Raw genomic sequence first — 15708 nt, 5'->3', positions numbered from 1 at the left:
CAACTTATTCAATAATTTGGACTTTTTAAAAAGCACTGTGCCCCAGGGCCTCATGTACAGTAGGTAAACATTTCATCACTGAGTCCATATCTAGCCCAGAAGTATTTGGACAAGGACATGGAGCGATACTTACTTGTACACATTCAAATGGGAATCATTTATAGTATTATCTCCTCACATAACTAATAAAATTCATCATGCTCTCTGAAGCCAGGCATGATGACAGAAATCTATAATCCTAGCACTTGGAAAGCTCAAGCAGGAGAACTGTCACAGGTTCAAGGTCTCTCCGTTTTATGTAAGTGAAACCTAATCTCAGCCAACCAAATCCTCCAAAATAAAATCACTGAAATTACAAAGCATTTGCACAAGAGACTTACCTGAACTATTTCATTTCCACATTTGAGGTCCTGAAGAGGACTCCTTGGGGGTTTCAAAATCTAGAGTCAATAATTAGAATTAGTCAAAAAAATTTGATGTAGCTACTAGTCAATTTAAGTTATATGAGTCAAGAGCTAAAATTTCAATTAAAATCCCTGAGACTCTTCAGAGTCATATTATGCACTGATATGTAACTGATTTAAATATCTGACATTTATGCCTTCTCCTGACCCACTCACCCAAATTCTTTTGAACAAAATTATCTAAGTGTTTTAGGTAATGCTCCACACCAACTCAAGGGTATAGAGACCATCTAACAGTCTGCAGTTTGTTTTCTCATAATGTGCAATTCAGGAATGAGGGCATGCTCTAATAGGATAATTACATTAACACAATTCAGTTCTAAGTCCTATTTTCGTATCTTAAGAAAATATATCAAACTCTTCACATAGAACTTAAACATAGAAATAAGCGCTAGATATATCAGGGCTCAGAGATAATTACATCAATTATGTCTGTTAGCAAAAACTACCCAAAAGCAGTTGAAATAGAAAAAAGGAAAGAAAATCCCAGCAGAGTTGTGTTAGAATCCCTTATGAGTAATTTTTTGTATATAGGCACCCTATACCCTTGTATTTTTCAGTTTTATAATCTAACATGAATTTGCTATGTAAACCAACTTGGGTGAACTTTTGTCTTGCAATAGTTTGAATGTGTGTGTGTGTATAGGTGTGTGTGTGTGTTAAAAAGAAAGTTATACATTTAAGCACATAAAATATTGAAATAAAATTCATTACATAAACACTTAAAAATATCACATTGCTATAGAAATATGCTAACAAATTTATCAAATTATAAAAAAAGTATAAAAATATGGATTTTAGTACATTTACTGAAGTGTATAACCAGATTATTTTTGAGTCTTTATCCAGAAAGCAGTAAGAAGATAGCTGGGATGCCAAGGTAAAGACACAATCAAAATTCCTATAATTGTATTCAGTAAAAAGTAACATCTAGGGGCTGGAGAGATGGCTCAGTGGTTAAGAGCCCCGACTGTGCTTCCAGAGGTCCTGAGTTCAATTCCCAGCAACCACATGGTGGCTCACAACCATCTGTAAAGAGATCCGATGCCCTCTTCTGGTGTGCCAGAAGATAGCTACAGTGTACTTGTATATAATAAATGAACAAATCTTTAAAAAAAAAAAAGTAACATCTATTAATTTAAATAAAAACATTTCTTACTGAGGAATGCTGTCTTCTAACAGGCCTCTGTGTATTGTCACTAAAAGAAAAAAGGGAAAGTTATATATCTGTAGATAAACAACTGAATTTCTAAAAGCTATCATCACTTCATCCCTTATGTGTTATAAGACATAAAATTCTGCATTTAAAAAGCATGCTGTGGTCAAGCCTGGTGGTTTTCAGAGGCTGAAGCAGAAGGATCACAAATGTGGTGCCTGACTCAGACACCAAGTAAGTGCAAGGACAGTTTTAGCAATTTAATAAGACCCTGTCTCACACTACAACATAAAAGACTGAGGGCCAAGGCTCAGTGGTAGAACACTCACCTAGCAGGTATGGAATCCTAAATTCAATCTCTAGTACACCAAAGAGGTGGGCCTAGAAGAAGCTGGGAGTATAGTTTAGTGGTGGTTCTTTCTTGCCTAGTCTAAAGATCACTGCCATTACATTCTACTAGTTAACTCTTCCAAGGAAGAATATGAGATTTGTTGCCAACATGGTTTTTCAAAAAAAACAAAACAAAACAAAACAAAACCAAAAACAAAACCCTAAAAACCTAATTATTATATGAAATCTTGAGATATTTGTAATTTTAGTAATCATCTGCAAAATGAAGTATATATGTATGGTGGCACATGCCTTTCATCTCAGTACTCTGAAGGTGGAGGCAGGTGAATCTCTGAGTTTGAGGCCAGCCTGGTCTACATAGGAGTTTCAGCCCAGCCCAGCCCAGCCCAGGGCTTTATAGTAAGACTCCATCTCAAACAAAAATGTTTGGTAGGCTGCAAACAGGTCACTAGTTTATGGTACCAATTTTAGAGAAATCAATTCATCTCATAAGGCCTCAATAAGATGGGAGGTGGTGTCTATGAAAGTCCTTCAGGTCCTAAGTTCTTACTCTAAATGAACTTATACAGACATATGGCAGAAAGGCTATCACTTTGTAACACTGACTTCTTTTACTTGGAACAAAACAGAAAACAATTTCAGACATTACTGATAGTTCTTAACTAATTTAAAATGGCCTTTCTGTACTAGAAAATAACATTTTAATAGCACTGAATCAACTTACTTCTCTTCATTAGCCTCTGAATATATCCCATCCATTTTTGAAAACGTTTTTCTGAAAAAAAAAAAAAGACACATAGTATTAACAAGTAAAAAAGATGAAAAAATACAGTCTATGAGAGAGTAGGACCTTGGGTATGACTTTAGAGTTATTCTGTAAAGAAGATCAAAAATAAGAAGCAAACACTACATTGTGAACTCTAAAACATGAGAAATTTAGGACAGTACCACGTTATACTTAATACTGGAATTTTTATACTCAAAGTAAAAATCTAGGCCAGGTATTATGGCCATCCTTATAATCTTAGTACTTGGGAGTGTAGGCAGGAGGAGTAAGAGTTCAAAGCTAGTCTCAGTTACATATCAAGTTTCAAGTCAGTCTGGGCTCTATCAAGAAGCCATCCCTCTTGCCCTCCATCCCTACCCCTACCCCCGCCCAAATCAAAATAAAATTTATAGACTAATTCTGAGCACGATGATATGAACTTTCCAATAAAAACCTGGCCTAGTTTGCATGACAATCAAATAATACAATACTTGGATTATATAATAATTCAACCTCTAAATGGAAGTCAAAAAGATACCTAAAATAGTAGATATATCTTAGGAAAATATGCTGGGTATCATAGCACATACCTATAATCCCAGAACTCAGGAGATAAGAGGCAGGAGAGTTGCTACAAGTACTGGGATTAGAAGCATGTGCCACCATACCTGTCCCTAAATTTTAACATATACATGATATGTCAGGAGTCAGCAAGCTAATAACTAGCAAGTGATCTTCCTAAGATGAGGGGCTAAACAATTTCTGGCCTCAGGAACTCAGAAGGCAGGTCAGCTACTGCAGCTAAGTGATTTAGACTTAAGATAGGAAAATGTTTTATTATTAACAGCAAACTTAAATATCTCATAAAACCAAATCTTTTTTTTTTTTCTTTTCTATTTTTCTGAGCTGGGGACTGAACCCAGGGCCTTGCGCTTGCTAGGCAAGAGTTCTACCACTGAGCTAAATCCCCAACCCATAAAACCAAATCTTAATCCCGCCGATGCTCTTCACCCTCCGCTGCCTCAAGAAGAACCAAGCACAAGCACAAACCCAAGCAATGATGCTTAATTTTTTTAGTTAATTGCCCAAATTGCAAAAATCTCAGGATTTTTTTCATTTCATAGAATAATTAGGTTTTCAGTTTTTCTTGAAAACCCAAGGGTGACAGCACAATTCACATTCTCTAAGTTGCCTGGGTACCCTTGAACTCATTCTGTACAAGGCTGACCTTGAACTTTTAATTCTCCTATCTCAGTCTCCTAAGCAAACTTGATTACTGGAAAGTACAACTAAATCCAACAATATTAATGTTTTAATACTGCAGTCAATTATTCAAATTGGAATGCTACTCAATATGTATTGGATAGCATTGGAAATGGAAATCTACTCAGTTAAGTAAGCTAGCTCAGCAAGAAAAGGCACTTGTCATTAGGCTACCCAAGCCCAATTGCTGGAACCCACATGGTAGGAGAGAACCTAAACAGACTCCCATTAAGTTTGCCTCTGACCTCCACATGTACAGTATAACACACACACAAAATAAATACATATAAGTTTTTTTTTCACTGCATGCATTAACTAGAACCTAGCTTTCAGCTAAGAAAAGACATCTCAGGTTTGATAACTACTCCTAGCCATTTCTATCATAACGTTAAATCAATACCATATACATGAACTACTAATAGTCAATATTCTTACTTTTAACAATAAGGAAAAATATATACCTAAAAAATAATATTTTTTAATATTTCTTTATTTTATGTATGTGAGTACACTGTAGCTGTCTTCAGACACACCAGAAGACATGGAGTCCATGACAGATGGTTGTGAGCCACCATGTGGTTGCTGGGAATTGAACTCAGGACTTCTGGAAGAGCAGTCAGTGCTCTTAACCCCTGACCCATCTCTCCAGCCCAAAGATAATATTTTATTTCACTTTTTTTTTCCACATACGGTAAAAGCCAAATTTAGGGGACAGATCTTCATAGTAAGTCTGAATTTAAGTCTGAAATAAGTATTTGGGTTTGGAGTTTTTGTTGTTGTTTGTTTGTTTGTTTGTTTTAAAAATTCATTTAATTTTATGTGCATTAGTGTGAGGGTGTCAGATCTCCTGGAACTATAATTACAGAAGTTATGAGCTGCCCTGTAGGTGCTGGGAATTGAACCCAAGTCCTCTGAAAGAGCAGCCAGTACTCTTAACCACTGAGCCATCTATCTCTCCATCCGTTTTTTGGGTCTTAAGATAGTCTCACTATGGGGTTGGGGATTTAGCTCAGCGGTAGAGCGCTTGCCTAGAAAGCACAAGGCCCTGGGTTCGGTCCCTAGCTCCAAAAAAAAAAAAAAAAAAAAAAGATAGTCTCACTATGTAGCTCTACCTGGCCTGGAATTCATTATATATAGACCATACTGGCCTCAAACTCACAGATGACCTTTCTGCTTTTGCCTCCTGAGTGTTGAAGTTTAAAGCAAGGATCACCACAACAGGCTTGGATCTTGGATGCTTTAAACAAAATGTACATGAGTGCTTTGATTGCAGCACATTTGCACCTAGTTATCTGTGGAGACCAGAAAAGGAAACGGAATGTCCTAGAACTACTGGAATTAGGGACAGTTGTGTTAGGGACAGTTGTGAGATGCCATGGTAAGCACTAGAAGTTGAATCAACCCCCTGCCAAGGGGCGAAGAGACACCTGGTTGGTGTTATTGTTCTTATATTAGGCAGGGGCCAAGTAGATGGCAACCCTTTGCTCATCCTAGCTTGATAATCAAAAGCTGTTTTATGCCTAGGACTCATAAAAATCAAATCAAATCAAATCCAGAGAGCACAGGGAGGAAGAAGAAAGACAGAGACCTGTGGACCATCATGACATCCATAGACCTGCCCTCCAGTGCACAGGCACAGAGGGGACAGACACCAGCTTGCAGACAGGCCATACAGTATAGATGGAGGATGTCACCCAGGAACCTGCCAGTCACGTGGCCAGCCTGCAGCTGGAACCACCACAATGTATATGTATTTGGTGGTCAGATGGGAGAGAGAGAGAGAAGTGGGACAGTTTGAACACCATGAAGAAGGATGGAACTGCATACCTGAGGGAAGATAAAAGTAGCCTGTTGTGAGTGACCAGCCCTGCCACTGGGGCCATTTCTGACTTTGTGCCTAAGCAGTGGCAAGGGATTTGTAGCAGGGGTCGGTGTCCATGTCTGTGGCTCATATTTTCACTAGAAAACATGAGGAAGTCCTTGGTCGGTGACAACGGGGACCACTTGGATGTGCCAAACTGGTCCTGCCCCTCATTGGCTGCAGTGCTCTAGATAGGTGGTCTCATCTCTCACAGCTGGCCTCACTCAGTAGAGTGGGCCCTGAGCCTTGCCCAGGCAGCAGATTAAAGCTGGCCCTGATGGTGGGGATATGGAGAAGCAGGACCCAAGGGTATGAAAGCAGAAAGACTAACCTTGCCTCCTGCTGATGGTGGCATTGGCTGGCCTAGCCAGAGCAGGGCTAGAAAGCTCGAACTGGTGGTGTGGATAAGGGAGAACTGGTGAGCTGACCAGCTGTTACCACTTAGGTCCAGATCCAAGGTTCTGAGATGCCCCACCCCAGAATCTATAAGGGTCAGTCCTACCGTTCCAAAGCTGCAGGATCTCCATGACACAGGACAACAGAATAAATGGAAGAAGTCCCAATTAGGATTCAATATTGATGGTGTCACAGAAGCCAGAGACCTTGAACCAGACCAGTGACTCATTGCAATGAACATTTGCAAGGGAAAAGTGTGGACAGAGGGAAATTCTGTAGGGTACACTATGACATACCACTACAGTTTCCACAATGAGATGTTTTCTATGCTTTGCTTTGTTTTTTGGCTGTTGTTATTTGTGTGTGTATTTTTTATTTTGGGGGGAGGATTCAAGGGCAAAAGCACTGGGGTACATAAATGTGAGACACAAAAAATCATTAAAAAACAAAACAAAACAAAACAAAACAAAAACAAATTGAATCAAGGTTCTTCCTCTCAAGATCAGCCAGTGCTCTTAACTATTGAACCATCTCTTTGGCTCATAAATCTATGTATTTAAAGAAATTTCTACTTAAAATATTTCAGTGGCTTGCTTTGACATTCTTCACTGGGACCTATAAGGCTTAGGGGATATGGTCTCTGGTTGCCTCTTAGACTTTGTTATTCCTTACTACTTCCTGATTTTAGTAGCCACACTAGCTTTCTACTTCTATGCAGAGTTCTTCCCCAAATTAGTGTATTAATAAAGAGCTATTATCTCTTGGAAAAAAAGGCAAAGTTTTCTTGGTAGCACTATGCATATCTTCTCTGAGCGTTACAACTGCATTTCAAAAATCTGTTCTAGAACTTGTTATATATTAACAGGTGTCTCTAGCACCTCTCCAACTACCTTTGCCACAGCATAAAATTATGAAAATAAAGTGTGTCTTAAGTTTCCTGTTACAGACTAGAAGTGCTTTTAAATGGTAAGAACTCAATGACGATTTCCTGAAGAAGTATCCTTCACAAGTAAGCATGTTACACTTACAACTATTTACTAGTACATTTGTCTATAGAAGTGGTTCTCAGCCTCTGGGTTGCGACCCCTTTGGGGATCAAAACCCCTTTGACAAAGGTCCCATATCAGATACCCAGCATATCATAGATTATACAACTCATAACAGTAGCAAAATTACAGTTATAAAGTAGCAACAAATTTTTGTTTGTTTTTGTTTTTCAGCACAGGGTTTCCTGTGTAGACTTGCCTGTCTTAGAACTAGCTCTATAATCCAGACTGACCTGGAATTTGCCTCTTCCTACCAAGTCCTGGGATTAAAGGTGTGTGCCAACCACATCACCCAGCTGCAACAAAATAGTTTTATGGTTGAGAGTCACCACAACCTGAGGAACTGTATTAATGGGTTGCAGTATTAGCAAGGTTGAGAACCACTGCTCTATAGGAATAATTTCAAGTTCAGCTTATCCTTTTATAGGAATAGTTTCAAGTTCTGTACTCAAAACAGTACTAGGAAATATTAATTCAGGGTAAACTAAACATTGTTGTTTGAAAGTCTTTGAGAATCATTCCTCTCCAACTTGTGGACTAGACCACTTAACCAATGAGATTCAAAACTTTCTGGAAGTCTCTAATTTCATTAAATGTGTATTTTATTATATAACACATATGTTACACTTTTAACAAAACAGGCCAACCCCCCAGACCATTGTAATGAACCTTACTTATAAAATGCTTTTGATCACATTCACACTAGTTATTGATTGTCTAGAAAACTATACATTTGGCATTTAGGGTTATACTTATAGCATATTTATAGAGGTTTTTTAATAGTACTAGTTTTTTAAACATTCATTCTTGAAATCTAGCAGGCATTGTGTGAAATAATTCAAAATAGTATCTATCGATATTACCATCAATTATAATAATGTATCATTGTGAAGTAAAAGTTTTGGCAATTGGTATGAATAAAAGCTAATGGGCTTAATTAGTAACTTGATTACTTAAGAAAAAAGTTTATTATATTTTCCTTCAACTTACATTTATCAAATGGCTACCAAGTTGTTGGGACATACTCATTATATTAACGAACATAGCTATATAAAAATAAAGCTATTAAGTATTTCTTTTGGACTGTTTGAACCAAAAATTTGAGATTCACTTGTTTAAATAATCCAGGGGTCTGCAGATCATCAACAGAGGACCAAAGCAGTGTTCAAGAACTTTCTTTTAACTTAAGAAAATAAACAACAGCAGCAAAATATCATGTAGCAGAGACCACTACTGATCTGCAGCAGCAAGCAAATTCTAAAATAATACCTGGTTCTTTGTCCATTCCTGAATTTACACAACCAAAATCTACAGCAAATATTTTCCACATTCACCACTGATATAGACTCTAGACCTATGCTCTCAAATTCAATGATTATATACAATTAAATTAAAAGGGAACAAATTAAAATTCAAGTTTTTGGTAACCATACTACATTTCTTTGATAACCACATTTTAAGTGTTCCAAAAATAATTGCTAATGGATACCATGTAGGACAATGCAGATATAAAATATCATTATCACAGAAAATTCTATTGGAAAGGCTTATCCCATGCGGTATCTGGAGTCAGTATCTTCTTTTATTCGCAGCATCAAACACATCATTTATATCGCCACTCCAAACACTTTACTCCATTTACATCTGTCATCATGTATATATCATTCATATAGTCAAGAATTACATTGCTTGAACCTAACCTTTAATGACCAAAGATCTGACAATATTATTTCCTTCCATATCGATAAATCATCCCTCCAACAATCTAAACAATGAAATGCCATCTCCACGAAGTCTACTTTAGCACAAGACAATGAACCTATAAGACATACAAGAAACTCAACTGAACCAATTTAACTGAAATGAAAACTAACGTCAACCTTAGTGTCTAGAATAAGCTGCTACTTTGGTTTTAGCCACATGCTATATCCCTGTTAACTTCTGCCTTAGTCACCGTTTTATTGCTATGAAGAGACACCAAGACCAAAACTTTTCTAACAGGAAGCAGCTAATTGGGGGGTTTGCTTACAGTTTCAGAGACTTACACAGCAGTCATCATAGAGAACCTGGCATCAAACACAATGCTGAAGGAGTAGCCGAAAATGTCCACAAACAGCAGGCTGAGCTTTTGAAACCTCAAAGCTCATCTCCTCAAACAGTGCCACTCTCGAGGCATTCAAATATATGAGCTTAGGGTAGCTATCCTTAGTCAAACCACAACGTCTAATACAGTCGACAATATTTTTTCTTTCCATCCAGAGGGCTTAAATCCAAAGCCTGACGATGGAAAAGGAATTTTATGTAATCTAACACACCGATGATGTCTTTATTAATGTTAGACCTGCAGAAACCCTTAACTCTTACTACTGTGCTCAGACGGAACCTAGAACCACCGAAGCGGGGAGCTTGGGTCAGAAACACTTACCACAGGGAGATGGAGAGAGACAGTGGAGCGAAACCCTAAGACCTGACGAAAGATGGTGGGTGGGGCGAGCCCGGACGCCCACAGTGCACCGCGCAGAGAACAGAAACCAGCCCCAGTCGGGAATGGAGCGGCGTTGGGAAAGGAGACGCAAAACGCGGCGTTCCAGGCGAAGAGGAGAGCCGGCCGTTGGTGCTCGTGCGTTCCGGTAGGCTGCAGGGCCTTTCTGAGATCGCCCGGCCGACTGAGCGACCCTCAGCAACCCGCGCCCGCCCTTCAGCGCTCAGACAAAACCCAAGCCCTCTCAGGACCCCAGAACAAAAAAGAGCGTTCTAACCCGCCACAGAGCACCTGCTTGACTTGTCTGGGGTCCGCGCGCTCCTCCGCATTGGACGTCACCTCACAACATCCCGCCACTGTTCGTGAAGTATTCAAATCTAACCGCCAGAGTGATGCGCATGCTCAATGCCGCACGCCGCGCAGGCCCCACCCCTTCGGCCCCAGGCCGGCCCCACCCCTAAGACTTACTTAGACTTTTCTGTCCTCCTCTGCGCTCACTTAAGTTCCTTCTGGTTTTTCTCCTTTTCTACAGAATTTTTTCGCCTCTATTATTCTGAGAACGGCCATCTTCTTTCGATTGTTTGCATAGTAAACAATCGCACTGTTGGCTTCCGTACGAAATGGCGACTCCCATATTGCGTCACATCAGTCTGTTACTACTCCCTATAGCTGCCAGGAAGGAGTGAGCTTCTGGGACGAGGTGGCCGAGTGGTTAAGGCGATGGACTGCTAATCCATTGTGCTCTGCACGCGTGGGTTCGAATCCCATCCTCGTCGAAGGTGTCTTTTGCTTAATGTGATTTTATAATTTACAGGATGGAAATAGTTGAATATTCGGGTTTTAATTCCAATCAGATTTTATCTAACACAATTAGTCCCGCACGGAAGTGTTTTTGTATATGATATTGGAATTTGAAGAAATTTGATATTTAAAATCAGTTGAAGGAATTGAGATTTTTTAAGGCATTTTTTGGAACGTTATGACTCACAGATGAAGAAAAAAGCAGATAAAGAGACTTTTTCTATGACTTTAATTTCTTACAAAGTAAAATAATAGGACAAAGAATATAACTATAGCTCTCGTGTTCCGTGGTGGTCTGTAACATGAATTGACCTAGCTCTGACATGAACGGTTTCAGTTGTTTAATGAGCTCTTACTCGGAAGGCTTTGTTTTGTTTTTTGTTATTTTGAGACCCGGTCTCATCGTGGAGTCTAGGCAGGTTTCAAGTTCAAAATCATCCCGTCTCACCTTCCCAAATGCTAGGATTACAAAACTAACCCACCACACTGGCTGTTTTAGGGTTTTTAAGACCTGTTCTGGTCCGGAAGTACCATATTGCATTACAAACGCTACTTCTTCCAGCCCTCAAGCAGGCTGTGGGGTTTGTTTTCAATGTATACATTAAGATGATACCTGTGACATTTGAAATCTTGATACGATCCGGAAACTACTGAAGAACAAGAACATGACTACCTTTCCAGAAGACGAGGAGCTGAGTCTTCTGGATTTAACCAGAGAAGAGGATTAGGAAAAAAAAAAAAGAACAGAGATTTTCCTCTTGTAAAATCATCAGGCAAATTCATCCAACTCACACTTAAAAACCTTTAATTTTTTATACATAACTAAAAGCACCGTACATTTTATATGACTTATGTCTCTCCAACTCTGCGACCCTGTGATCATGACAGATATTTTTATATTCTGTTGTTGTTTGTTGCTGTTTTACACTGAAAGGTTAACTTGTGACACTGATAGGTTAACTTGTGCAAGGCTATACAGCTTCTAAGGCGCAGACAGGACAGTGTAACCCAGATCTCTGGACTCTGACTTTTAACCTGTAAGGTACCAGATCGTTAAGATTCTTAATGATCCCCTGGGGTGGCGGTTTTACATTCCCCTCACTGGGAATGCTCAATGTTCAAGAACCCAGCACCTGGCAGGTGCTTCAGCAAGATTTGTGGCGCTGATGGTTGGAAAGCAGTTGCCTTTCTCCTGGTTCCTCCATTTTGGGTCCAAATCCCTTGGGAATGTTGATACCCCCACACTCTGAGCACTTTTGGTCACTTCTCTTCGGCCATGTCTTACTGTTCATTTTCTGTCCTGGTGGGACATACATCCCTTCAGGGTCCTTGTAGGCAATTTAGTAGGCTATTTTTTGAGAGGGTGGGGTGGGGAGGTGTGGGGAGAAGGATGGAGGCAATCATTCTCATAATCTCTCATTAAAAATACTTTTAAATAAGGCAGTGAGCTTTGGTGATATTAATCTTGCCTGTGAATTTGCCTCCAATAGAAATCATGTATTTTATATTATTTGACAGCTTTAGAATTCCTATGGTTTGAAAGTGTCTGTCAAATTTCGTGTGTCAAAAATTTGGCCCAAGCTGGGTAGTGGTACATGCCTTTAATCTTGGCACTCAGGAGGCAGAGGCAGGCATCTCTGAGCTCCAGGCCAGTCTGGTCGACAGAGCCAGTAAAACCTGTCTAGAGAATCAAAACAAAACAGAATAAATTTGACCTAGTGCAGCAGACAGAGCATCGTTCTCTTAGATTTTTCAGCCTCCAGAACTGAGACAAAGTGCCTCCCACAGACTCCTCTGTTTGTGAAGCCAAGAGTAGCCTGAGACTCACTCTTTACATCCTGCTTCAGCCTCCCTAGGCCTGGGTTACAGAGATGTGCCACCATAACCACACCCAGAGAAGTTTATGTTCTTTATAAATCATTCAGTTTTGTGTATTTTATTGTAGTAACAGAAAGCAGCCTAAGACAGTATTTACTACTTCAAAACTATGGTCATCATTAGACCTGCCATTAGACTTTTATAAAAATGGGTCTGGATGTGGTGACACATGTCTGTCGTCTCATCACTTGGAGATCAGGAGTTCAAGGATATCCTCAACTATTTAGTCAGTTTTTCGCCAGCCTGGGCTATGAGACTCTGCCTTTAAAAAAAAAAATTAGAGAGAGGGTCTGGGGCTGGAGAGATGGCTCAGTGGTTAAAAGCACTGACTGTTCTTCTAGAGGTCTTGATTTCAAATCCCAGTCAACCAGCTAGGGGGTCACAACCATCTGTAATGAGATCTGATGCCCTCTTCTGGTGCATCTGAGGACAGTGACAGTGTACCTATATATACATTAATAAGTCTTTTTAAAAAGTCTAAAAATAAATACATTAACTACTGTCCCACAGTTTTAAAATACTTTTGTGCATAAGTATGTATAAGTATATATGTGGATTTTGGGCTGGTTGGTTGGTTGGTTGGTTGGTTTTGTTTGTTGAGTCTGTATAACCCTGACTGCCACAGAACTTGCTCTGTAGACAAGACTGGCCTTGAACTCACAGAGATCCAACTGCCTCCACAATGTTAGATTCATCGACCACCTGGATAGACTTTAACTTTTGATCCTCTTGCTTCAACTTCCAGAGTAGCTTGGCTTACCGTCCAGCCTGCACCATCAGGCCTGGCACTACCTTCTTCCTAAAACAGGCTTCTACTCTCCCATTCCTTAACCTGTAACTTTTATTGTCTCTCCTTCTGATCTCAGTTAGCATTAACTGTCAACTCAACACAGCCTAGAATCACCTGAGAAAGGAGACTTAGCTGAGGAATTGCCCAGAGTAGATTTTTCTGTGGGTTTTCTTAATTATTAGTTGGTGCAGAGGGGTTCAGCCCACCTTGTGTGACACCATTCCCTAGGCAGTAGGGCTATATAAGACTCTGCCTTTAAAAGAAAAGTCTAAAAAATAAATGCATGAGGGCCGGAAAGATGGCTCAGTGGTTAAGAACACTGACTGCTCTTCCAGAGGTCCTGAGCTCAATTCTCAGCAACCACATGGTAGCTCACAACCATCAGGGATCTGATGTCCTCTTCTGGTGTGTCTGAAGACAGCAACAGTGTACTCATATAAATAAAAAAGATGAATAAAAATTTTTGATTGAAAAAAATTAATACATGAATTACTGTTCCACAATTTTAAAATATTTTTGTTGAGCATAAATATGCATATGTATGTATATGGATTATAGGTTGACTGGTTGGTTTGCAAGTAGCATTTCTCTAGTTTCTCCAAGTTCCTACCCTTCCTTCTCTTGAAGTTAGACTGTAACCTATGAGCTGAAGTACATACACCCTCTGCTTCCAAAAGTTGCTTTTGGTGAGTGCTTTATCACAACTGAAAAGAAACTAGGACAGAAGTCATTTTCATCAACAAGCATCCCTAGCCCTGTGTGCTGTACATCCCCATCTCCTTCTGTCGGTCTGCTCTCGCTTGCTTCTGAGCCTTTGCACATCTTCTAAACAGAGTCCTCTGCCCTTACCCAGCATCATGAGGAGGCAGTGCTTAAGTCAGCGGCTACTGCTGCACGCCCTCTGCAGACCAGTAGAGTAGGCTGAATCATCTCCTGAGTTTTACCAGCTTCTAGAATTGATGGCTTGTTTTGGGTCCAGTTTCTACAAATAAAAGTTAGTTGAAGCTGGAGGAGGGGCAGTTGCAGGCCTGTAATCTCAGCATTTAAGGATGTAGAAATAGGAGGAACATGAGCCTGGGCTCTATGCTTGTTATTCCTAATTCATTATTTACTTTTACTCTATGTGCAGAAATGCCTCGCCTGGCTGCACATCTGTGCTACATGTCCATGCCTGCTTCCCTTAGAGGCTGGAGCGTGTTGGATCCTCAGCAATGGAGCTATAGATAATTGACGCTTCCATGTAGATGCTGGGAAACAAACTCAAGTCTTCTGAAGAGCAGTATGTGCTCTTAACCACTGCTCCTAATTACTGAGTCATCATCACTCCAGACCCTTTTTACACATTTTATCTGTATTTTATGTGTCTGGGTGTTTTGCCTGCACACCATATGTGTACAGTGCCTACTGAGGCCAGAAGCTGGCTTTAAATGCCTTTGAACTGGAGTTACAGATGGTTGTGACCTAGCAGGTAAGTACTAGAATCAAACCTGGGTTCTCTCTATATTCTTAGTTGCTGAGTCATCGCTCCAGCCCCAGGTGAGTTATTTTCACAAAGGAAAAATCTTCAGGTGTTTTGAAAACTTATAATACACTCGAAAAATCTAGAGAGATGGCACAGCAGTTCAAAGCACTTACTTTTTCGGCAGAGGACTGGGTTCAGTGTCCAGTGCCCAGATGGCAGCTAACATCAGGTGCTGTCACTCCAGTTCCAGGGGCTCTGAACTCCCTGGGTACCAGGTATTCATGTGTGCACATACATAAATGTAGACCAAACACTCACATACAAAATAAAAATAATTAATTAAAAACAAAAATCAGGGCTAGAGAGATGACTTAGCAGTTCTAAGAGAAGACGGCTGCTCTTCCAGAAGTCCTGAGTTCAATTCCCAGCAACCACATGATGGCTCACAACTATCTATAATGTGATCTGATGCCCTTTTCTGGGCTGCAGGCGTACATTCAGCTAGAATAATCATATACATAATATAAATAAATCTTTAAAATAAAACATAAGAGTGAAAAAATGAATTGGAAGTTCATTTAAAAAATATTTATCCTGGGATTTCTTCATGTATAGAATACATTTTAGACATTTACTCTCTCTCTCATTCCCACTTCCTCTTTCACCAAAACCCTTCTTGCCAAGAGGTTCCTCCTACTTTTGCGCTTGTCTTTGGATATGTGATGCACTGAGGTAAATAAGGCTGCTTGCTTGGGCATGGTTGGGAAGTGATTTTCTGGTGCCTGGGTAACTTTTCAGTGGTTAGATCACTGAAGAAAATGACATTCGATCTCCCAGCAACCATTAACTGCCAGTAGCCCCTTCCTCAAGCATGTTTAAATGACGGTGGACATAGTTTTGCACTTGGCTTGCAGCAGTAACTATGGTTGTACTTGTGCAACTGCAAAGTCACTCCCAGACTTTTTAAGGCACCCCTCCTTATCCTCTGGCTC

The 15708-nt window shown here is 39.9% G+C and overlaps 1 protein-coding gene and 1 non-coding gene across 5 annotated transcripts in view; one reads left to right on the top strand and one right to left on the bottom strand.

The window, feature by feature from the left end:
- Knl1 (kinetochore scaffold 1) overlaps window positions 1-10164 on the bottom strand; it is a 61947-nt gene extending 51783 nt beyond the window's left edge. Inside the window, exons 1-4 of one of the 4 annotated variants that reach the window (XM_087651993.1) lie at window positions 9729-10164; window positions 2696-2746; window positions 1624-1663; window positions 381-440 (exon numbers count right to left, since the gene is read on the bottom strand). In XM_087651993.1, the coding sequence (XP_087508119.1) occupies window positions 381-440; window positions 1624-1663; window positions 2696-2730 (135 nt within the window). In that variant the 5' untranslated portion in view covers window positions 2731-2746; window positions 9729-10164. 4 annotated transcript variants of the gene reach the window in all.
- Window positions 10165-10479: 315 nt separating this feature from the next.
- On the top strand, window positions 10480-10561 carry Trnas-gcu4 (transfer RNA serine (anticodon GCU) 4). The gene has a single exon. It is a non-coding gene; the product is annotated as a tRNA-Ser (tRNA).
- The last annotated feature ends 5147 nt before the right edge of the window (window positions 10562-15708 follow it).

The sequence above is a fragment of the Rattus norvegicus genome, chromosome 3 (assembly GCF_021556685.1).
Source record: "Rattus norvegicus strain SHRSP/BbbUtx chromosome 3, alternate assembly SHRSP_T2T, whole genome shotgun sequence".
Lineage (NCBI taxonomy): Eukaryota > Metazoa > Chordata > Mammalia > Rodentia > Muridae > Rattus > Rattus norvegicus.
This window is presented reverse-complemented; position numbering and strand designations above follow the sequence as displayed.